This window comes from Megalopta genalis, unplaced genomic scaffold, assembly GCF_051020955.1.
Source record: "Megalopta genalis isolate 19385.01 unplaced genomic scaffold, iyMegGena1_principal scaffold0037, whole genome shotgun sequence".
Classification (NCBI taxonomy): domain Eukaryota; kingdom Metazoa; phylum Arthropoda; class Insecta; order Hymenoptera; family Halictidae; genus Megalopta; species Megalopta genalis.
This window is the reverse complement of record NW_027476106.1, coordinates 1,923,411-1,948,445: the sequence shown is the minus strand read 5'-3', so window position 1 is coordinate 1,948,445 and position 25,035 is coordinate 1,923,411. Positions and strand designations below refer to the sequence as shown.

Below are 25,035 nucleotides of genomic sequence, written 5' to 3'. Positions count from 1 at the left end.
AGGGCCGGGAGGGTCGCGGGAGCCGAGGCAGCGCCGCGAGGGAGCGCGCGCGAGAGTGGTGGGGGCAGCCGGTGGGCGCGGCCGGCGCCGCCCAGCCGGCCGCCGATTCGCCGGCGACCGAATGGCGTCCTGGAGGGACGCGCGTGCCGTCTAGCGCGGCTCCCGAGCCGCCTACGTGCACCCCCTAGGAGCCGCGAGCGGTGTTCTCGGCCTCGAGAGTGCCTCGACACGACGAGGTCGGGACGCGCGAGCCGCGTCGTCGCGCGACTCTTCTCCGCGAGGATGGAGCAGCTCGCCCAGTTCGTCTCCAAGAGCTTCGACAACGCGAGCCTGCCCGGGCCCGAGCATTGCAGGACCACGGACAGGCCGCCGTCCGCGAGGATCACGCTGAGTGTCGCGCACCTACTCGGGGACCCCGCCGAGAACGAGACCAGTACGTTTGTTTAGGGCCGACGGCGACCCAGCCGACGACCACCACGTGGATACGCGTCTCCCCTGTGATTGTTGTGCGACTCTCCGACGGTTCGGCCGTGGTTCACGGTTAATCGCACCGTGTCGGTGCGAGCCGACGCTTTCGGACTGCATTCGAAGAGGCTTGAAACATCGCGGACCGCGGCTATACTTCTTCTCTCGGGGTGCTTTCTGGATGGGGGGGTTGTTTCGTCCGGCGGATTTAAGTCGCGCATGTGGTGGCTGCCGATGGACTCTTGGTTCTTTGGACTCGTTCTCTGAGTAGTCGCGGGCGTCGGATTTTTCACGGTCATTTCGGGAGGGTGGAGGGTTCGACGAGGATTGAGGGTGGACCACGGATCGGCTTTATTTATTCTGCTGTCAGTGGCTCGATTGGATGTTTTTCGAGCTGAATTAACACGGTTTAAGGAGAGCTCTGAGGTGATCGTGACAAATTATTTTTCGTCAGCCCTTTCTTTCCGGAATTATCAAGAGGTTTTACTGGAGAAAGTTACGATTGTTTTTCTATTAGATTCGGAAAAAGATTTTTTAATGTTACGATGCTTGAGGAATGCGTCCGAGTATCCCCTAAAAGAAGGGTGTAAGATAATTATAGGTCAAGGGTATAGAAAAACTGAAGGCGACCTTGATAACGCCGGAAATAAAGGGTTGAGAAAAGATTTGGTGCAATTATCTTAAAGATCATCTTAAACAATGTTATTTTAGCTTGAAAAATCTTCGATGGAGCCATTAATAGCTAGCAGAATGATTTAATAAATTAAATATTTGAAATTGTAGGAGAAAAATTCAAGCTTGTAAGAGAAAAATTCAAATTTCTAGGAGAAATATTCGAAATTATGGGAGAAGAATTTAAGCTTCTGGGAGAAAAATTCAAATTTCTAGGAGAAATATTCAATTCAAATTTCTAGGAGAAATATTTGAACTTGTAGGAGAAATATTCAAATTTCTAGCAAGAATATTCAAATTCCAAGGAGAAATATTCGAACTTGTAGGAGAAAAATTCGAGCTTCTAGTAGAAATATTCAAATTTCTAGCAAGAATATTCAAATTTCTAGGAGAAATATTCGAACTTGTAGGAGAAAAATTCGAGCTTCTAGTAGAAATATTCAAATTTCTAGCAAGAATATTCAAATTTCTAGGAGAAATATTCGAACTTGTAGGAGAAAAATTCGAGCTTCTAGGAGAAATATTCAAATTTCTAGGAGAAGTATTCAATTCAAATTTCTAGAAGAAATATTCAAATTTCTAGAAGTATTCAATTCAAATTTCTAGAAGAAATATATTCGAACTTGTAGAAGAAATATTCAAACTTCTAGGAGAAAAATTCAAATTTCTAAAAGACCCAAAGACGACCATACTTCTGTCATTCCGAAGTCGACTGAAAAGCAACAATGCAAAGAAGAAAGTGCTTTTGTGACTTCGAAGTTCGTCCGGCGACTTGCCATCGGTAAAATGAACAGTTCAAGATCAAAGCTTCGCTCTAACGCAATGAAAATCTGCCAACGAACATAGCGTTGATTTCTCAAGGAAGAGTAATTCCTACAATAAAAATGTTGTAGTTCCAATTGAGTTTCGAGTCTACGGTAATGCAATGGGTGATACGTTTCCGTGCATCTGAAATCAGTGTAACAATGGATTTCCATTGGTGAGACCAGCAGCTTCAAGTTTACTGTGCTTCAAGCACTCAAGGGAGTGGGAATAGGATGTGATAATAAACAATCTTCGCTCAATATACAGGGTGTCCAAGCATCGGCGGTACAACCAAAAAGGGGGGTGATTCTACACTAAAAAAAGAGGAAACAAATGAAAGATACGGATTCAAATGTTTTCATTCGAAGCTTCGTTGTCGAGAAAATCGACTTTGAATATTCAAACGTGAGTTTTTTACTTTTTACTTTACGTCGTTCCAAGCGATAGCAAAATTTATATAAAAAAACATTCTAGTTATGGTCTAGTAGACTCTCTCTCTCTATCGTATAAAAGAAATAGGAATCGTTTAATCCAATTCTAAAAATATTATTTCGCTTTAAAAATGTTACTTCGTTCGAATAATTTCGTTATCAACAATAACCATGGTTTAAAAAATATTACTTATACAATTAGTATCGTGATGAGTAATTTCTTCTTCCGATGAATTTGGAGCGGATTTAAATGAAAATGAGACATTCAATTCGGTTACAAATTTGCTTTGTTACTGCAAAAATCGTTGGAACAATGCTGTATATTCAAGCTCGATTTTCGCGACAACGGCGCCTTGACTGAACAAATTTTATTCTTTGTTTCCGATTTGCTTTTTTTTTCTTTAATGTAGAATCATCCCCTTCTCGGTTTTACCATCCGGGAGACATCCTGTACACGGCCTGCAAATATGTATACCTTTTTGATCGGATCCACGTTTACAGAGCACAGTAAATTCTCTCGAATTGTCCCTCAGCTCGTAAACAAGAATGGACAATTTGGGAAGAGGAGATACGATTATTTCAGTTATATTATACATATTATATTATTATTATATTATAATTTATTATATATATTATATTATTACTTTATTGTATTATATATTTTGTTATACATATTATATTATTATTGTTATATTATATTTTATTTTATTATATATTAGGGGGACCGGAAAGTTATGTCGTTTGTTTACATTAAATTCAAACAGATAAATATGCGCAGAAACGACATTACTTTCCGGTCCCCCTAATATTATATTATAATTTATTATATATATATTATATTATTACTTTATTATATTATATATTTTGTTATACATATTATATTATTATTGTTATATTATATTTTATTTTATTATATATTAGGGGGACCGGAAAGTTATGTCGTTTGTTTACATTAAATTCAAACAGATAAATATGCGCAGAAACGACATTACTTTCCGGTCCCCCTAATATTATATTATAATTTATTATATATATATTATATTATTACTTTATTATATTATATATTTTGTTATATATATTATATTATTATTGTATTATTACTTTATTATATTATATATTTTATTATATATATATTCTATCATTTTTATAGCGTTGACAATCGGCGACCAAAAAAAGCGAGCCGCGAGGCTCGAATAATCGTATCTCCTCTCCCCAAATTGTCCATTTCTGCGTGTAATCTCAACGCGAATTAATTACTGTAATTTTCAGGAACAATTTGAGAGCGTTTACCCTAATTAAATACGTAAAATCCCGTGAACCACGGTGTTCGCTAACCCCACGATAATCATCCCCGTTAGTTTAGGCACGAATAGACGTCGACGTTGCCACATAAATCGCGGATTCCTCAACGCAGTCCGATCTGCGACATCCAGAAAAAAAATATGGTTCCAGCAGACTATGATTTGGTAATCAATCGATTACCGAGCGCGAAGAACCCGCCATCCGGTGTTTGACTCTGCTCTTCCCACATTGAGAACGCGGGTTTACACGTCCGGCCTGGAAATCACAATTTAAACGCCGCGCCGACGTTCCCTCCCTCTCGTCGAATCGTCGATTTCCAGGCGAGATTTTATCTCGCGGAATCTCATGAATGCGGAGATTCGCCAAGTCGATTTCGCCGTGCCTAATTCCGTCTCGATTCTCCAAACCGTCCCGAGATTTCGTTTAGAGATTCTTCGGAGTCGCTCCGCTAAACATCCGAGAGCTATATTTGGCAGCGGTTAGAAACAGTCATTGTATCTACAGAGTGTCTCGAAAATGTATCTGGAAACGAGGGGTTCCTAAGGTCATTTCAAGCAACTTTTTCCTTTACAAAAATGTTCTCCGACGCATCGTTCACGAGTTATTAACGAAAAACGCCGACCAATCAGAGACGAGCTCGACTGGGCGGCCGAGCCAATCGGCGGTCGAGGCCCAGTTCCGCCGAATGGCCGCCGCGCGCCGGCCGAGCTCGCCTGTCACTGGCCGGAGTTCTTCGCTGCTAACTCGCGAACGAAGCCGCGGATTACATTTTCACTGAGAAAAGAGTTACTTTTGGGACACCCTGTATCTCGAGATGTTCAACATGTCGCAACCGCCGTCGTGTTATAACCGTCATCGGTCTCCCCTAACAACAATTAATCTTATTCAACTATCGAAACTCGAGTCTAGTTCAGTGCACGATTTAAATATCCCGGGTCAAAATGAACCCGGCCATCGTCTCGCGGGGGTTAAGATATATCGGTGGAGGAGATCGTGTAAGCTGATCGAGGCGTCCGTTCTCCAGATGCCGGCGCGTCGGTTCGCGAGTCCGTTCAGGATCCGTCGAGCCTCGAGGCGAGCAGCGCCGAGGAGCCACCGTCGCCGGAGGCCCGGCTGCAACCGGAAGACCTCTCGGTCACGACCAAGTCGAAGGAGACCGTTAAGGACGCCGCGAACACCGCCGAGAGCCTTCCGCCATTGAAGACGCCCGAGCTGAAGCTCTCTGTGAGGAAACTGCTGGGATGCAGCCCGTCGCCGCCGCCGATCTCGAGGGACCGAACCCCGAGCCCGGAGAACTGCGTCGAGCTCAAGAGTCAGACCGTCGGCGACGCGAAGACGCCGACGGACCTCAAGCTGCCGTCGCAGCTCGCCAGATCGTTGACGCAGGGCCAGGAGGAGAACGCGAAAGGTAAGAGAGTGTTCCATATTATTAGCTGGACCATTTGCACGACTAGGTTAAGCGCGGTTAAATACTGAACGCCATAAATACTGCGGTGAAAATACTGCGCTTTATGAAAGTAATAAAATCTAACATTTTTTATAGTGTGTAAACTTTTTAAAAAAATATTGCAATCTTCTTTGATATTGTAACAACAATCGCGGTTTTAATTGGTTTAGTAACTTTTGATATTCGGAAGCTTGTGAGAACGTTGAGTCTTGTGAATTACTCGTAACGGCATCTGTGAACGCTGATTCGAAATGCATTTTGAGAATTAAGCTGTTCATTTTAGCATTATTTTTAGATAATGTGATCATTGCTTTGATAAAAAGACGACGTGCATTGTCATATCTTCAAATATTATTTAATACTAACACGGTATTTGGCGTATAGCTTTTTTTTTGCTATGCGTGTATATTATTGAAGCGTTTTACTGAACTGCGGGCCCTAACCTATACGGCGCAGTTCTCGATGAGCCGTGCGACACGCTTGATCGCAGAGTGCCTATATCTAATTTGTAAATTGCTATAGTGAGAATATCTTGATCCTAGGGATCGTAGCTGTGTGTGTACATTTAAGAGAAAATGGATGATGTCAACTTTGACACGCAGTAATCGGTACGTTCGCAGTACATATTCGGCTCGCGGTAATAGATAATATAACCTGTAATACATAACCTAAGTAATAGATACATATGCACACGTGTGGTTTCTTTACGTTACGTTTTTTTTAAATGAAATTCGTGCTTTTGAGAGATGCAATATTTTGAAAAAAGTAAATATTAAAGAATAATAGCTATAGCTCCAGTTATGGTATTTCCGGGAAATGATGGGTTCCTGAGGTGATGCGAAGCATCTTTCTCCTTTACAAAAATGTTCTCCGAGGCATCGTTAACGAATTATCAACGAAAAACGCTGACCAATGAGGGGCGAGCTCGCTTGGCGCTAGAGGGCCAAACCAATAAGCGCAACTGTGCTTCGCGAGCTCGTTGGCCTAGCCGCCGCGCGCCTGTCGAGCTCGCCTCTCATTGGTCAACTGTTTCTCGTTGATAACTCGTTAACGATGCCTCGGAGAACATTGTTGTAAAGGAAAAAGTTGCTTCGAATAACTTCAGGAATCTCTAGTTTCCCGGAAGTACCATAATTTTGGGACACCTTGTATACAAACTTCGTCCGTCCTTCCGACATCCCAACGTCTAAGCCAAGGGCCCGCTAGAATAAATAGCCTAACTAGGCTCCGGTAACAGGTCCCGGACGAAACGCTCTCTCCCCCCCGCCCCACAGTTCCGCTTGTTTCAGCCGTCGCCAATAGTTGCAGACTGATACAGCTGATGCTAAATGAAAAAGTTGTTATTTTTAAATAATACGAAAGATAGATTCCGAAAAAATAGACGAGTTTTACTAAGACAGAGAACAATATTTCCAAAATTAATATTAATATTAATATTATTAATATTAATATTATTAATATTAATACTATATATCGAAAGATGGTTCGGTCTCGCGAGACTATGGCATTTAAAACAACACGCCGTTCCAAAATCCCGCGAGAAATAAATTCGAGATATTCCGGAAAAATTCGCGAACCTGAGCGAACGATGTTCGAAGAGTTCAGCGACGCAACAGCGCGCGAACGACGTACATTTTCCTCGACGAATGAGAACAGGGTCTGATGCGCGCCATCTGTTGCTTCCGAAGTTAAAACGGCATCCATATGTATGTCCGTGTACCGCCGCGGGGGACTCTGCAATAAGATATCGGAAAGGATTCGAACGGAATCGGTCGTTTCCCCGGTTCTTCGAGGATCGTGTGCGGGAAGGTCAGGAGCCCCCGTCACAGCTCCCCCCACCACCACTCTGGGACACGTAACGTCGGTGGGGTTCGATGTTCGTTTATAATTCAGGACGTCGTCCAATAAAGCTCAGAAGTGATTGGGAATAGCTGACCGTTCGCAACCTAACGACCACCGACCTCCGGCATCGGCCACACGCCAAGTCGACTTCAATAACGGCCGTTCAGCGTCCGCCACTTGCCCTTTCCTTCCGGCCCGTCATATTTTCCTTCTCCGAATCGAGTTACCAATCGGGTATCGATCTCTCTCTCTCTCTCTCTCTCTCTCTCTCTCTCTCTCGCTCTCTCTCGCTCGCTCGCTCGCTCGCTCTCAACGGGACGTGCCGCAAACATCGACGGAGCTCATTTCAATCTTTAAATCAATTGAGAGATCGCGTTGATTCGTTTAGAGTGACACACCGGAGCCCCGCGATTTATGGTTATGTATTCCGTGCCCTTCGAGAGGAACAATTCGGTGGCCTTTTTTTCGTTCCCCTCAGACGTTTAACGTCGCATCGACTTCTTCTTTCATGGTCGTAAGCGATATTTGTTGGTCGTTTCTCCGAGCGGTTTGCCGTCCTCCGAAGGATCTTGGATGTTCTCGTGATTGCGAGGTTATGGGGATCTTCTAGGTTAAGTGCGAGCATTACCGCAGAAGCTCTAAATAGTGTATTTTATAGAAATAGAATAAAATGTAACATTTTATGGTGTGTAATCTTCTAGAAATTATTCTCATAATATTTTGAATGTTTAATATTGATTATTTATAACGTACGAGTAATAGCAATCACAGTTTTAATTCGTTCATTGACTTTTGATATTTAAAAGCTTGTGGAAACGTCGAGTCTTGTGAGATGCTCGTAACGGCATCTGTGAACGATGATTCGAAAGGCGTTTATATTTTGGTAATTCATTAATTAATTTAAGCTATCCTATATTAATATAAGATAATAATATTATAATAGTAATATAATAGTAATAGTATATATAGTAATAATACTAGTATTATAATAATATTACTATAATACTAATAATATTATTCACTAGCACAGTATGTATTTGGCGCATAGATCTCTACTATACGATCTTTACTTGACTATTGCGGCGCTTTAATGAACTGCGTACCTTAACCTACAAGGCGCAGTTCTCGATGAGCCGTGCGACTCGCTTGATCGTAGAGCACCTACACCTAATTAGTAAAATATTGTAATGAGAATATCTTGATCCTAGGAATTGCAGCTGTGTGTATATATTTAAAAGAAAATAGATTATGTCAAGATTGACGCGCAATAATCGGAACGTCCGTAGTATATTCGGCTTGCAGTAATAAATGCATAACCTAAGTGATAATAGATATACATATGCACACGTATGATTTCTGTATATACAGGGTGTCCAAAAAATGTCTCGCAATCGGGTAGCTGAGGTCATTCTAAGTAACTTTTACCTTCGCGAAAATGCAATCTGCGGCTTCGTTTACGAGTTATTAACGAAATGTTACTCTTTTCAATGAAATTCGTGCTTTCAGCGATCCGATATTTTTTAAGAAAAGTAAATAGTTCAAGTTAAAGAACAATAGGAAACAAAAATGGACAATTCCGGAAGAGGAGGCACGATTATTCGAGCCTCGCGGCTCATTTGTTTATACTTGCCGATCGCCGACAATTATAAAATTATAAAATGTTAAATTACAAAAATCATAAAAAATTTCCAAGGATTCAAACTTCGAGAAAACGCGCCGAGAAAAATATTTCTTGCAGATTCGTCGGCCTCTCCGATGTTCCTAATACAACAGCAATTTATATTATTTAATTACTAAAAATCGAGCAACTCGGTGAAGTCGGGTCGAAATTGACCCGGCCGCCAAGTCGAGCAATGTTCTCGCTCCGGTGATTCGAATCGATTTTGCGATTTCCGTCGATGGAACGACGCGTCGCGAAAGATCCCGGGGCGGCGCGTTTATTGATCACGGGGGGAGGGGGGTAGCTCGTCAAAAGTGGAACCGGAAAGGACACGCCGGTGCGGCGTGTCGGGTATTTCCGCGACGCGACGAGATAAAAAATGCAATCGACAGCCGGAAGTTACATACGCCCGGTGAAATTGGATTCAAAGCGAACGGGGCCGGCCGGGGCCAAATGAAAATCGCGTTAAAAACTGACGCGTTCAAGTAACGCCACGCACGCTCCTGGCCGCGATAACTCGGCGTCTATTGCGGCCAGAGCTCGCATGAATTTATGGTTTAATATGCGGCCCGCCGCGTTAGTTGTGTACGCCCCCTAACACGCGGGGGCTACGTGCTTGTGGAGACCGACCACCCCCTCCCTCCCGCGCGTACTCTCTCTCTCTCTCTCCCTCTCTCTCTCGCGCGCACTCTCTCGCTCTCTCTCTCTCTCTCTCTCTCTCTCTCCTTCGCGCTCGAACACACGCGCGCACACACAGTTTCCTTCTCTCTCGCTCCCCCCTTCGACCGTATCTCTCGGGGGCCCATAACTTTTCCCGATTAAGCGCAAATCAAAAAGCAATCTGCCCGGTCGGCAGCCATCGGACGCGCGAAAGTAAAACCATAAATAACCGCGAAGTGAAGAAGCGGCGGGGCGAGCCAGGCTCGCTGTGAATTCTTTTCCTCGGGAAACGGTGTAACGAAGCGCAAAGAAATTTTGCTTCGCCCAGGCGAACCCTTTTCCCAGACTGGACGTCGGCCTGTTGACTGATTTTTTAGATCGAATATTCTTTGGTGTTTCGTTCGAACGATTTTTCAAAGTCGATTGGATCAAATTGCAAGCAAATCAAATTGCAAATTGCAAGCGGAGATATTTGAAGAATTTAATGGTACCGATTTATCGCGTTTTAAGTCATTTAAATCAATAACGATGGAATTATATGTCTATGCAGATAATACGTCTCGAATTCGATGCAGATAAGATTTATTTATTTACTTCAGAAACTTTTGGACGGGCTCGACTTTATTTTAATCGATTCACATTCGTCTCGATATAAGTTGTATAGAGGCTAGAAAGAGGGTAGAATATAGTTATATAGAGGAAAATGGGGGATTCCCGAGGACATTCGAAGCAACTTTTTCCTTTACAAAAATTGTCTCCGAGGCGTCGTTAACGAGATATCAACGAAAAACGCCAACCAATGAGAGGCGAGTTCGGCTGACGCGAGGCGGCCCAGCCAACGAGCGCGCGAAGCCCAGTGCCGCTGATTGGCTCGGCCGCCTGGCGCCAACCGAGCTCGCCTTTCATTGGTCAGTGTTTTTCATTAACAACTCGTAAACGAAGCCGCTGTCGTAAAATATTGACTCTTTTTTTAAATTGAAACTTGCAATCTCTACTATACGACACCATATTTCAATTTTTAATATCACGCATTCCCATAACTGTATTATCCTAAATCTAAGGGCATGTTCGTGATACCGAAAAAGTGTAAAGTTAAACGCCCTCTATGGTCATACTAACAATGTCAAGTGCAGTAATTTCGCGAGAAAAAATCGTGGCACCTTAATTCGGCCCTCAAATTAAAGAGGAAAGTTTGAACTTTACGATGATGTAAACAGAATGCTCGAAAAAAATTCGACCGAGTACTCGGACGTCCATGAAGGCGGCGTCAAACTTCGCACTTTTTCGGTATCGCGAACACGCCCTCATATTTACGATTTCACAGTCACGGAAATGCACGATATTAAAACTTAGAAAACGGCATCGTAAAGTAGAGACTTCAAGCTTTAATTTAAGAGAAAACTCATAATTTTACGATACCTTTTGACGGAGTTACGGCTGCTCGAAGATCGACGATTTCTTGGCCAAAAATCACCGACGACAAATTTTGCTGTCGAGTGTACTCTAGAAAAAGTGGCGCGGTAAGCGGCGAAACAGCGAGAACAGTAATCGTGGAAACATATTCGTTAAAGTTCGAGGTTATGTTAAGGAGGAGAAGCAGTCATTTGACTCGCGTGACTGGTTGTTCGGTGATAAAATCGTTCGGTCCGATTCTCGAAAAGTTCTCGAAACAACCGTTCCGTTTCGAGAACAACTTGTTCGTTGTCGCTGACCAACTGCGAAGAGGCGAGAACGCGATAGAAAGGAAGACAGTTCGCCGGGACTCGAGGGAAAGAACGACGGCCGAGGCAGCGTAACAAATATCGGCGGTGGAAGGGTGGGGGGAGAAAGAGGCCCGCACTAGATCACCGGGAGCTCCGCGAGAGCCACTTTGCCTAACTTGGCGTCGATCTCACCCGAAGCCGATCCATTTTCGCGCACGCGTCCCCTCGAGCTGACCCTTGGCCAGAGGCTCGCGTGTTTACTTTACTGCTTTTAGGGCGCAACTTTTTGAGCTATAGCGACGCCCCGGCGAAATTACCGCGCCGCCGGAATGTTCTCCGATATTTATGTGGCTCTCTAGCACGCTTTTGCTTCGTGTTTTCTGCGCCACGTTCTGCGCCACTCGCTGTCTCGTTTCGGCCGCTAAGAGTCGACCGTTAAGCGTGCTACGTGCCGAGCAACTCTTTTTCCTTTGCCCGCGCGCTCGAGAGACAGAATGGACGGAAACGATCACTATTCTTGCTCGCTTTATGCTTGTACCTGTCCGTGACGACGGACTTTCTATGCGGAAAGACGTTTCTACGTTGCTACGAGAACTTTTCGAGAATCGGACCGAACGATTTTATCACCGAACAACCTGTCGGACGAGTCAAATGACTGCTTCTCCTCCTTAACATAACCTCGAACTTTAACGAATATGTTTCCACGATTACTGTCCTCGCTGTTTCGCCGCTTACCGCGCCACTTTTTCTAGAGTACACTCGACAGCAAAATTTGTCGTCGGTGATTTTTGGCCAAGAAATCGTCGATCTTCGAGCAGCCGTAACTCCGTCAAAAGGTATCGTAAAATTATGAGTTTTCTCTTAAATTAAAGCTTGAAGTCTCTACTTTACGATGCCGTGTTCTAAGTTTTAATATCGTGCATTTCCGTGACTGTGAAATCGTAAATCTGAGGGCGTGTTCGCGATACCGAAAAAGTGCGAAGTTGACGCCGTCTTCGTAGACGTCCGAGTACTCGGACGAATTTCTTTTCGAGCATTCCGTTTACGGGTCGTTGATTCGTCTCGACACCAGCTACGATATTATCGAGTCGGAAATGTGTGTCAACATTTCGAAAGTCGAGGCGACTGAACCGATAAATACCGATAAATAGTATAAATAATATATAGCAACTTACTGACACGATAAAATAATACAAAATCATACATTGATACTGTATATATATAATAATTAATTTAAAAGAAATAGGTTCCCTTAAATTTCCATTACCTGCTCTTCTAAATGTTATATCTTATTAATACAAACTCATATATATATTATAACGCATATATTGTTACTCTGGTAATAATTAATTTAAAAAAAATTAGTACACAAAGTTACCAATCCCTGACAAACGGAAAATTGTACAAAAATCAGCCGCAGCCTCCGAAGGAATAAAAGTTTTATTAGCGTTGCTTCAAGGGGCCCAGAGGGGGGGGGGGAGGGGTGTAAACCTATACAAGCGATCGTACAAAATATGGAAGTTGAATTGAAAATTGACTCTTGCAGCTACGCGCCGGTTAGAATCGCGTTTCCAAGCTCGAAGAGAGCTCGTCGGGGATCAAGCGAGAAGGTGGCGGCGGCGGCGAAGAACCCCACAGGAGCCGAAGCAATCACACTCGGACACGAGGGGCCGCTAATTCGATTACTAAGAGCGCTGCCCTCTTGGCCTGATCCAGTCGAGAGCCACCCCAGGCCACCCTTCGCACCGTCCGTCCGGACGCGCGTCCTCGTGGCTCGATCGGCCACGGTCCCCGTATTTTCACCCCCTCGCGGGCACCCGGATCGCTGCCATTAGGCGTATAAAAGCGGCCGTGGGCGACCCCGTTTAACCCCCTCGCCGGTTTTGTCGCGTATGCCGTAACTGCGTACGGCGCACGCGGTCGCCACCGGCTTCATGAATAAGTTGCCGAGCCGATTAGATTCGCCGCCGAAGAATCTCGGCGCGAGGAACGCGCAGATTTTCCAGCGGAATTTCGCCCGGGTCCGAGAGCAGAGCGAACGTGACTTTTATTCATTCGCAGGCTGCGGCCGATTTTTCTACAATTCTCCGTTTATTTATCAAGGATTGGTAACTTTCTGTACGAATTTTTTTTAAATTAATTATTACCAGAGTATCAATATATGCGTTATAATATATATAATATATTATTATTATTATTATTATTATTATTACTACGATTATTACTATTATTATCATTATTATTATTACTGTGATTATTACTATTGTTATTATTATTATTATTATTATTATTATTATTATTATTATTATTATTATTATTATTATTATTATTATTATTATTATTATTATTATTATTATTATTATTATTATTATAACTACGATTATTACACTATTATTATTATTATTATTATTATCACTACGATTATTACTATTACTATTATTATTATTACTATGATTATTACTATTACCTTACCGTACCTTTATCCTCTTAAATTTCAAGGGACGATTGTCAATCGTCACAAAAGCGCACAAATGATTCGTTATCCCGTCTGGGTCAGAGAAGACCCGGGCGTCGCACGGCGACGGTAAAAACCAAAGATTCCTTTTCCTCCAACAACGCCCGTGCTTTCACGCTCCGAAACAATTGCACCCTAACAAAAATTGTGAAACCGTTCGTTCTCCGTGAACGATGAAACAAACTTTTAAAAGAAAAAGAAAAAAAAAAGAAAAACAACAAACTCCCGGAAACCGTGCGAGAATCGAAGCACCTAAAAATCAATCGAGAGAATCGACTGTCCCGTAGCTGTACGCGGCGCGATCAAATCGTTGAAACAGTCGGCCGATCAAATCACCGAATGAATCGCTATCGTCGATTTGCTCGGCGGAGTAAAGTACAGAAAGGGAGTGACACAGCGAGAATGGAAGGGTGGTGGTGGCCGGCCGGGGGGGGGGGGGGACGCAGACGGACGGGGCGACGGGGGTGGGCGAAGTTTGATGATAAAGGGGCGGACGAGCGGGACGAGAACGGGTCTGAAAACCGCGCGAGTTATTTCGCCAGGAGGGGGTTTTAAACCGCTGTACATATGGATGCGGGCTCTCCGCTCCGCCAGTGGCTCCGATTTGATTACGCAGGTATGCGCTAATTGATTAAAGCGCGCGATGCACGCTGTGCGTCGTCATCGTCGTGCCGCGCGCGCGGCTCGCCGCTGTCTCGCCGTCCTTGTAATTCCTCCACGTTTTAATCCGGGCCGTCCCACTTTTTTATCTGTTATATCATTTCGACCGATACACGCCGCCGCGCCCGCGCCACCTCCCCCCCCCCCCCACCTCCCTTCCGTAGCGCCCCTGCAGCCGACGATTCGCAATTTACGCGCGGCTTTTCTCTCGTCTGAGATAAAAGGAGAGAGGGAAAGAAATACGTCGGGGAGGGGGAAGAGGGGACACGGCAAACGTTAACCTATCTTCGGCTTGCGAATTAATTACGGGGCGGGATTAATATTCCGACTTCGCTCGCGACAATCGCCGGCGAGGTGCTAGCCTAAATCGAGACTACATCGAGACTAAATCGAGACTAAATCGAGACTAGATCGAGACTAAATCGAGACCAAATCGAGACTAAATCGAGACTAAATCGAGACTAAATCGTGACGAGATCGAGACCAAAATAGAATAAAATTGATTCGATCGGCTCGGTTCGGAAAGAGTTGGAAAGATGCGATGCGCTGGATACAGTGATAATTAGGCGACGATGGATTCGGATATTGGGTTCCCTAGGTCATTTGAAGCAACTTTTTCCTTTACTAAAATTTTCTCCGAGGCACCGTTCGCAAGTTATCAGCGGAAAACAGTGACCAATGAAAGGCGAGCACTCGGCCGGCGCGCGGCGGCCGAGTCAATGAGTGAAGCCGGGCTCCGCGCGCTCGTTGGCGGAGCCGCCTCGCACCGGTCGAGCACTCGTCTCGCTTTGGTCGCTGCTTTTTCGTCGATAACTCGTAAATGGTGCTTCGGAGAACATTTTCGTAAAGGACAAAGTTGTTTCAAATTACCTCGGCAAACCCCTGATTCCTCGCTTGTACAATAATTTTGAGCTTTTTTCAATTTTGACAATTTTTATCTCGCAAAAAGAAATTGTTATCTCGCAATTTATTTATATATAAAATACAGAAAAGGGAGCACACAAAAAAACACTAAAAATTAACACATTAACAAAATTAACATTAATTACCGTTTAAATGGAGAAATAAATGTATCAGCGTCCCCGAATCGTTGCACTTCGTCATAAAAAAAAATTGCAAGGGGGTGCGGTTATAGTGTTCGAGCGTGCACGGGGGGGTTGGAAACGGTTGTCCAAACGCGAGATAATCAGCCGCGAGCCTTCGGTCGCCAAACGGGGCTATTTTACTAGGGGGTTGAGACGTCAACGAACAGATGCAGAAAGCCGTCGTCGGTGATCGAGGCGCGGCAAAAGGGGGTTGGCGAGGGGGATGAAAGGGGAGGAGGCGAGACCGGGACGGAGAAAACGCGGGAAAGTGTGGCAGGGGGGGGGGTAACTAACGACCCCGTATAAGACTGCGTAGCTCACCACTTTGCTAAATTATATAAATCACATCCCCTTCGTCAAGGGCTCTTGCGCGAGACGCTTAATCCACCCTCCGCGCCCCGCCGCACCCCCGCCCCTGTGTCCTCCGGAAACGACGCGCGGCGCGGCATGCCGTCAGCAACACCTCCGAGAGTAGCAACGGTAGTTACTTTGCATTAAGCAGCCATTAATTAAATCGCATTCCCGTTAATTATCCGGCCGCCTCCTCGGACCTGCGGCTCGGCTTCCGCCACGGCGACGCGACTCTTGAGAGCCTTTTTAAGGTCGACCCGACCGACCGCGCCGCGAGCAAGCAATCAACGAGTGGACAGACGGCTGCTGATCATTCTTTAATTGGTGCTCCACCGTCCCGCACACCTCGCGGGATTTGTTTTGACAGCGACTCGAGCGATTCGCGAAAAAGAACTTCCCTTCCGGTGCGGAAATTTGTTGGCGTTTCCGGGGATGCTGGGAATGGCGGGTGGTTCGCGGTGGGATTAACAGAGAGCATAGAACCTTGGAAAATTAGGCGACGATGTGTTGTTTTGTTATTCCAGGCGCGAGAATATTTTTTAAATTTTTATGTTTGGTGAACTCGAGAAACTACCCCTTTCAGTTGCTAAGGGTTTGTTTTTGTAGGGATTGGCGAGGGTAAATTGTGAACTATTATTTCGAGGTTGATACTTTTTAGCAGAATGTTCAATTGTTAAAACTCTATTTATTTTTAGCAGAATATTCAGTAGTTAGATAGTAGAATATTCAGTAGTTAGAACAAATATTTTTAGTAAAGTACTTCCAGTAGCATCAACAAAGATAAACTGTGAATTATTATTTCGAGGTTGATACTTTTTAGCAGAATGTTCAATTGTCAAAACCCTATTTATTTTTAGCGGAATATTCAGCTGTTAGTTAGTAGAATATTCAGTAGTTAAAACAAATATTTTTAATAAAATATTTTCAGTAGAATCAACAAAGATAAATTGTGAACTATTATTTCTGATTTGATACTTCTTAGCAGAATACCAGAATACTTAAAATCCTTTTTATTTTTAGCAGAATATTCAGTAGTTGAAATATATATTTTCAGTAAAGTATTTTCAGCAGAATTCTTCAGTAGAATATTATTGTTAACACTAAATCTACCATCTCTTATTTTCAAATTGTTGAAATAGTATCCAAAACAGTAATCTAACAGTAATCAACAGTAATCTAGTATCTAAAACAGTATCTAAAACAGTATCTAACGTGTGTTTTTTTAAAACGACAAGAAAACTGTATTTATTTAGATGTTTTGCTATTTTTGTTACACTATAGACTTTGGCGAAAGGTTTAAATAAATACAGTCTTTTCATCGTTATAAAGCAACGCACGTCACTTTCTTTTAGTTATTTACCGTATATTTAATGTTACTAAAACGCTTATTAATTTCAATAACAACCACACTCGAATTCGCAACTGTTCTTTTGAAAAATGGTTTCGCCCAGTTAAGAGTTCTCCCAATAATAGTTCCGCTGGTTGAACGCAGATGTCGCCGCGGTCGCCGACATTTTGCAGCCGGAATATTAGAAGGGGGTGGGGGGGAATATTAGATCGCGGCCGAGAGCTTTCGACTTTATAGCGACGGTTACCGTAAAAGCAAGTTTCTAAACGACTTTTCCTGCGCCGGCCAAGAAACCTGGCAGAAAAAGACGAGTCGTCGCGTCTGTAATGCCAGCTAATCGAGAATTCGTCCCGGCAACGCGATTTGAATAAGATTCTCGTAAAGCAGCGGAATTTATGCTGATGTCGGGCCGAGACCGGACGAAATGAGCTGTGAACAAATCGGAAAGATTAATTCGTGAGCGCCGCCGCCGCCTCGCGATTCCATCCCGCGCGCCTTGTCGTCTCTCGTCCAACGGCGATCCCGTGCGAATTAATCGACGCGCGATTGCTCGCTGAGTCATCGGGGAAAATCAGTTCGCGTCTCGATGAAGATCGGAGATTGACCTACATACTTACACAGATGGCGTTGCGGCGGAAACGGCGACGAACGTTGCCGCACTCGCTTGGAAGAACCGAATCGCTCTTTAGCTGGACAATTTGTTCGACGTGAGAATGAGTAATTTAAATATTTTTTTGGTTAAAATGTTTTAGTTGTTTAATTTAACGAACCGATTATTTCTTGGACTGTGTAGCCCTCTGCCAAACGAACTGCCGTTTTCAATAGGTGATTTCTATTCGGGATTAGGTTAAGTGTAAGTATTACTGTGGTTTTTCTATGAAGGCGAACTTTGACGGAGAAAATAAGACCTTTTATAGGTCAATAAATTGATATAACTCTTGCTGTACCAATTATTCTTTAACTAGAATATTTATTTTTCAATAATATTGCATCTCTGAATGCACGGATTTCATTAAAAAGCGTAACGTAAAGAAGTGCAAGGTTACGTCAAGGTTATTATTAGATTAGGTTTAATGTAAGTATTGTTGCGGTTTTTCTATGAAAGCGAACTTTGACGGAGAAAATAAGACCTTTTATAGGTCAATAAATTGACAACTCTTTGCTTTACCAATTATTCTTTAACTAGAATATTTATTTTTCAAAAATATTGGATCTCTGAATGCACGGATTTCATTAAAAAGCGTAACGTAAAGAAGCGCATATGTATCTATGTATTACTTAGAGTATTTATTATAGGTTATGTATTATATTGTATTTCTTTTAAATACATACGCACAGCTACAATTCCCAGGATCAAGATATTCTCGCTGCATCACTTTACAAATTAGGTATAATATAATATCGGTACGATCAAGCGTGTTCGCACCGGCTCGTCGAGAACTACACCGTATAGGTTAAGGTACGTAGTTCAATAAAGCGCCGCAGTAATGTACACGCACAGTGAAAAACTATGCGCCAACTACTGTGTTAGTAAATAATATTTGAGGTTAGACGATAGCTACAGTATTCATCAATATTTTTATCAAAGCAACGATCATCTAAAAATAACGCTAAAATTAATTATTATAAAATGCTTATTATAATAATTATTAATTATTATAATAATTATATATATTATAATAATTATTATAATATTATTATTAATTATTATTATTATTATTATTATTATTATTATTATTACCAAAATATAAATTAACCTAAAAAGAGACTGATCACTGCAACTACGCAAAAAAATAGTAGCACAAAGAATTGCAATATCGTCGAAAAACGCGTGTTACAGCAATTTTGGAACTTCAGACATAACCTTGACGTAACGAATGACGTAACAACTGGACTGAACGATGAATTTTAATTCGCACGAGAAATAAGCGCGGATCTTTTTAACAGAGTCGATTACTTCAGGTTCGAACTGTCGGAACAACGGAAACGGAAACGGTAAGCAGCGAAGGTCCAGGACGAACTTCACCCTGGAACAGCTGGCGGAGCTGGAGAGGCTGTTCGACGAGACACACTATCCGGACGCGTTCATGCGGGAGGAGCTCAGCCAGAGATTAGGGCTGAGCGAGGCGAGGGTTCAAGTCTGGTTCCAGAACCGGCGGGCGAAGTGTCGCAAACACGAGAGTCAATTGCACAAAGGTACGTTGAATGTTGACGATTGCCGGTAATAAGCCGCAGATCGTATCGCAACATCAACGGCCGGCCCGCGTTCAACTCTCAGCGAAACTACCATCGAAACTCGAACAGCAGTTTAGCGGCACGGTGCTCGGAAAATCGGGGACGCCGTATACGAATCTTGTTGACGGTTATGGTCGCTCGAAATTGGCCGTCGATGATCGCTTCGTTAAAATCAGGATTTATCGGGGTCATATTTATCTAAATATGTCATAGTGTAAACAAATTAATTACAGTCCGGTATTTGGCGGAAGTGAGATACATTTTTATGCTTTTTTCTTTCGTATACTTATTGATTTTGTTGTTCTTTCTGCGTATTTTCTACTCTTGTCATTTAATATTATTTAATACTTTTTCAATTCGTGATTTTAATTCGATCACATTGTAATTAGTGATCTTAATTCGATTATGTCGTAATTCATGATATTAATTCAATTACATAATAATTCGTACCGAATGTAATTCAATTATATCCTAATTCACAATTAATGTAAATCAATTATATTGTAATTCGCAATTAATGTAATTCAGTTACATCGAGACTCGTACTTAATGTAATTTAATTACATCGTGATTCGTACTTAATGTAATTCAATTACATCATAATTCGCAGTTAATGTAATTCAATTATATCCTGACTTGTACTTAATGTAATTCAGTTACATCGAGACTCGTACTTAATGTAATTTAATTACATCGTAATTCGTACTTAAAATGTAATTCAATTACATCACAATTCTCAATTAATGTAATTCAATTACATCGTAATTCTCAATCAATGTAATTCAATTACATTACAATTCGCAATTAATGTAATCCAATTGTACACCGCTTGCAATTACGAACTACATTGCAATTTCATGCAAGAAAAGGTCCGAATTACGAATTACAATCTGATGGAATAGTAACATAATTTAATTACAATTACATACCTTGTAATCACAATACCGCCAGTGATTAAATCGCAATTCCTCATATTACGTGACAACTTCAGTCTCGAATCTGTTCGTAAACGAGTACTGTTCGAAAAGTTACAGGGGTAGCAGGTGGAATGGTGCTGGCACCACGCAGCCCCCCGACCAGCCTGGAGCCCTGCCGTGTGGCGCCGTACCTGCCGGCGCTCAGGTTGCATCCGCCGATGCAGGGTGCAGGTGGAAACGTGACGGCTGCGGCCGGTTCGGCGTTCGACCCGGCGGTCCTCCATTACGCGGCAGCCGGCGGATTATTTTGTTTGCCACCGCCGCCGCCGCCGCCGCCGACCTCCGGCCATCCGCACCCCCACCCCCTCAGCCTGGCAGCGTCTCTAGCGGCTGCCGCGGCTCGGTCCAAGAACAGCAGCATCGCGGACCTCAGACTGAAGGCTAGACGACACCAGGAGGCCCTGGGCCTGGACAGGCCCGCGTAAAACTCGACCCGGAGGACCCGGGCGGTGAGAGTTTAGGGCCTCTGGACGGTCGCGGTTAGGGTTGTTGCGCGGCGGTGAGTACTCTTCGGTGTCCTTTTCTTTCTTTCCTTTTTCTTTCTTACTTTCTTCCTTTCTTTTTCTCTTTCTTTCTTTCTCTTTCTCTTGTGTTTTCTTTCTTTCTTTCTCTTTCTCTTGTTTTCTTTCTTTCTTTTCCTCTTTCTTTCTTTCTCTTTCTCTTGTTTTCTTTCTTTCTTCCTCTCTTTGTCTCCCTCTCTGTTTTTTCTTTCTTTCTCCCTTTGTCTCTTAATCTCTTTCTTTCTCTCTTTATCTCCTAATCTCTTTCTTTCTCTCTTTGTCTCCCTCTTTCTTTCTTTCTTTCTTTGTCTCCTCTCTCTCTTTCTTTCTTTCTCTCTTTATCTCCTCCTCTCTCTTTCTTTCTTTCTCTCTTTGTCTCCCTCTCTCTTTCTTTCTTTCTTTCTTTATTTATTTATTCCTCGTTTTATCTCCCTCTCTCTTTCTTTCTTTCTTTATTTATGTATTTATTTATGTACGTACTTATTTATTTATTTATGTATTTATTTATGTATTTATTTATTTAGGTATTTATTTATGTGTGTACTTATTTATTTATTTATTTCTCGCTTCGCCGAACCACAAGAAGTGAAACCGTCGCGTCGCCACCTTGACGGGTATATCTGCCAGGCCGCCATAACTTTCCATCGGATTTACTACGGATCGTGACGTAGTAACTTTAAGGAAACTAGCGTTTGGTGTTAGGGATCAATGGCAAATGTTACGCACGAAAGTGCTGTAGTTTCGCTTCACCGTGAACCGAGCGTAGTAAACCAATGGCAGGCCAGCGATATACCTGGGGAAACAATAATTGGTTCGAACAAGCGTAACGCACCGTTCGGCGGCATCCCGCCGTGTCTCGAGCACGCGTTTCTGACAGTTACATGCATACGTACGTATGTATTCAGAAGCGGCGGCGGCGGCGACTGCGGCGACGGCGGCGGCGGCTCTCGTTCGAGACGCCGCCATCTTGTAAACTCGGCCTGCGAGATGGCCTCGTCCAAAACGCGCGTACGGACCGCTGTCCGTGAAGTACAAAAACCGGGGACTTCTCGATGTGTATAAAGTGAATTTTTTGCGCAGACGTGTGTATGATATATGGACGTATAATTATAATGTACATGTATAAATATATATTATAAATAGTCGAGGGTCAGTAGTGATGTTGGGCTTGAAACAAAAACAAAACAAACAAAAAAAAAGAAACACTTACGAAGACGAATCCCCCCCGTGATACTCGTTCCTCCCCGACGACGACGACGGAACGGCTGTTCGTTCGCGAAACGCGATGCACCGTGCTGCGATTGAATAAATATTACGATCGATATCGAGTCTTTTTCTTTCTTTTTTTTGTTTAATGATCGCTAATTATAGTCACACGTGACAGAAAGTTATACGAGACTTTTAGGTTCTCGACGTTTCGAGAACGAACACACTACTCCGGCTGTTCCCGGACGCAAAAGATTGTCATTCTGTATACTATTAGCTTTAAAATATATAAACTTGATCCTTCAACCGGCGTGGACTATTTATTGCTACCCCTCGGACAGGCATAGAAATTAAAAGCTGCGAGCCGATTCTGAGTTATTTCTCTTCGGGCTATATATATATTATACCCGATATTTTTTATATATAAATCTTTTATATATAATATATATAGATTATATATAAATACTGCAGTATTTTATAAAAGTAATAAAATCTGACATTTTATCGTGTGTAATCTTCTAAAAATGGATCTCAATTTTTTATACGTTTAATATCGACAATTTATGGCATACAAGTAAGAGCAATCGCAGTTTTAATACATTTATGGACTTTCGATATTCGAAAGCTTATGGGAATGTTGAGTTTTAGGCAGCTGTGAACACTGATTCGATTCACGTCTCTCAGACGTGATAATTACTAATGACCCGATTATTTGGCTACGTCTCAGAGACGTGATAATCACTTCTAGCCCGATTTTTGACCACGTTACTCAGACGTGATAATCACTTCTAGCCCGATTTTTTACCACGTCTCTCAGACGTGATAATCGTTTTTGTCTCGATTTCTTGACCACGTCTCTCTGACGTGATAATCATTTGTCTTAATTTCTTGATCATGTCTTTCAATCGTGATAATTATTTCTGGCCCGATCTTTCGACCACGTCTCTCAGACGTGATAATCATTTCCGGCCCGATTTTTCGACCACGTCTCTTAGACGTGATAATCATTTGTCTCAATTTCTTGACCACGTCTCTCAGACGTGATAATCATTTCTGGCCCGATTTTTCGACCAGGTCTCTCAGACGTTGTTGAAGGGTAAAGGGTTAAACAGCGCACAAACACCGTCGAAATTGGCGCAGATAAAAAAAGATCGAAATATTGCCAGATAATTATAATAACTATTATTGCCATTAATAATCACCATGGATCGCTGGTCCGTTTCTTGCTAACGCGACGGATGCCGGTTGAACGGCCAGGAAACGACGGCATTAAATCGCGGTTCCTCGGTTTCCGGCGCGAGTCGGGAGGACAAATCGCGCGTGCTGGCAGCACCGTCCAAGACATAATTCTTGGGGATGATTCACGGGTGGGTGGACAGGCCGGCCGGAGGAGTTTCTGGCTGTTACGGCGGCGTCCTCGCGGCGATCCCGATGCCGGGGTAGCCCCCGGGACGCTGGCCAGCGCGGCATCGTCGCCGCCGCGCCCGCGCCGGGGCGCTAATGCAATAACAAGTCGGTGCGCGAATAAATCAAGCCGACCGAATCGTTCCGCCAGTGCCGCGCCACCTAATCGCGTTACCCCGCTCGTCCCCCGGGCGCCGTTACTTTTTCGTTCGCGTTCGCGCCGGCCGCGAGGGTCGTCGCAGACCCCTTCGCGAGCTTTCTTGCGCCTTCGAAAACGGATTCCACGGCGTTCTTATGGAGACCAATCCGTGCCGCGGAGGTCGTGATCCATGCATAGAATCTGTGTTCGAATTTTCCCGAGGTTTAAGACCGTTTCTGCGAACGAGAGAATTTTTTGACGAACTTAAAAACGGGTTTTGATAGGCTTCCGAATTTATTTCTGGGCTTCGCCATGTTTTGGCAGAGTGTAGCATTTTTTTCTGGCTGTCAGAATATTTCTGGAGGTGCTAGATTTTTTCAGATGTCCTGGAATGTTTCAGGCAAGTCTGTGACTTTTTTTTGGGGGGGGGGGGGGGGGTTCCAGAATAGTTTTACTGGTGGCATAATTTTTTTCAAGGATCCTGAAACGTTTCGATCAAGTCTGCAATTTTTTTCTAGGTTCCAAAATTTTTATATAGGTGACATAATTTTTTTCAAGGGTCCTAAAATGTTTCAGGCAAGTCTGTGATTTTTTTCTGGGTTCTAGAATTTTTCTACAGGTGACATAATTTGTTTCAAGAGTCCTGAAACGTTTCAACCAAGTCTGCGATTTTTTTCTAGATTCCAAAATTTTTATATAGTTGACATAATTTGTTTCAATGGTCCTAAAACGTTTCAACCAAGTCTACGATACTTTGTCTGGATTCCAGAATGTTTCTACAGGCCCGAAGCACCTGGCTATTAGTTCAAACGAGTTCGCAATTTTTCGACAAGCCGCGGAAGCGCTTCTAAAGCGGCAGACAATTCGAAAAGAATCCGGCGCGCCGAGTAATGAAACAGGTAAATCGGACGGGCGAAATCACTTCGAAACGCTGCGTCGCCTAATCGTATTATCGCGGGCTCATTCTGGACGGGTCCCGGGGGCGTCGTTATTGTCCCGTCCCCGTTTGCGCGCGTACACCTAAATGGCAGCTTTATTCGATCGTTAAACTTCGTTTAAAAGATTAAAAAGTGAAGAAGAGAGAGGAAGACACGGGCACCGTTCGAGTGGCACCGCTGGATAGACGCACGTATCACGCGGAGAAAGCTCGGTGTCCATCTCGTGAGAACGGCGAGAACGAACCACCCCTCTAAATTCTCTAAATTACCAAGCCGGGAATAAAAAATCGACAAATATATTGCACGTTAAAACCGTGAAAAATCTTTGACGCGTGGCCCGCGCGACGCATAGTTACGGGCCTGTCGATGTCAAAAAATTATTGTTCCTCCGCGATTCCCGTGAAAATGGTCGAATTTCTCAGCGGACGCCGTTGAGCCGAGCAACTGGAACATATTACGGTAAATTCTCCCTGATTGACGCTCAGATTGTCCATTTTTTCTGTAAAAAATTATTTTTAAAAAAGTAAAATAATAATAATAATAATAATGATAATAATATAATAAATATAATAGTAATATAAAGATATATTATATATAATAAATATAATATTATATAAGTATATATTATATACAATAAATATAATATTATATAAGTATATATTATATATAATAAATATAATAGTAACATAAA

General features: G+C 43.1%; 1 protein-coding gene and 1 long non-coding RNA gene across 2 annotated transcripts; one reads left to right on the top strand and one right to left on the bottom strand.

Moving 5' to 3' along the window:
- The first annotated feature begins 21 nt into the window (after nucleotides 1-21).
- Nucleotides 22-22,169, top strand: LOC117223127 (uncharacterized). The gene is made up of 4 exons (XM_033475258.2): nucleotides 22-433; nucleotides 4,699-5,082; nucleotides 18,908-19,141; nucleotides 20,215-22,169. The coding sequence occupies exons 1-4, from the start codon at nucleotides 283-285 to the stop codon at nucleotides 20,580-20,582; spliced, it is 1,137 nt and encodes a 378-aa protein (XP_033331149.2). The 5' UTR covers nucleotides 22-282; the 3' UTR covers nucleotides 20,583-22,169.
- Nucleotides 18,218-18,955, bottom strand: LOC143261115 (uncharacterized). Its single transcript, XR_013035327.1, has 2 exons — nucleotides 18,703-18,955; nucleotides 18,218-18,543 (listed from the first exon to the last, which is right to left on the bottom strand). It is a non-coding gene; the product is annotated as an uncharacterized LOC143261115 (long non-coding RNA).
- Nucleotides 22,170-25,035: the final 2,866 nt, after the last annotated feature.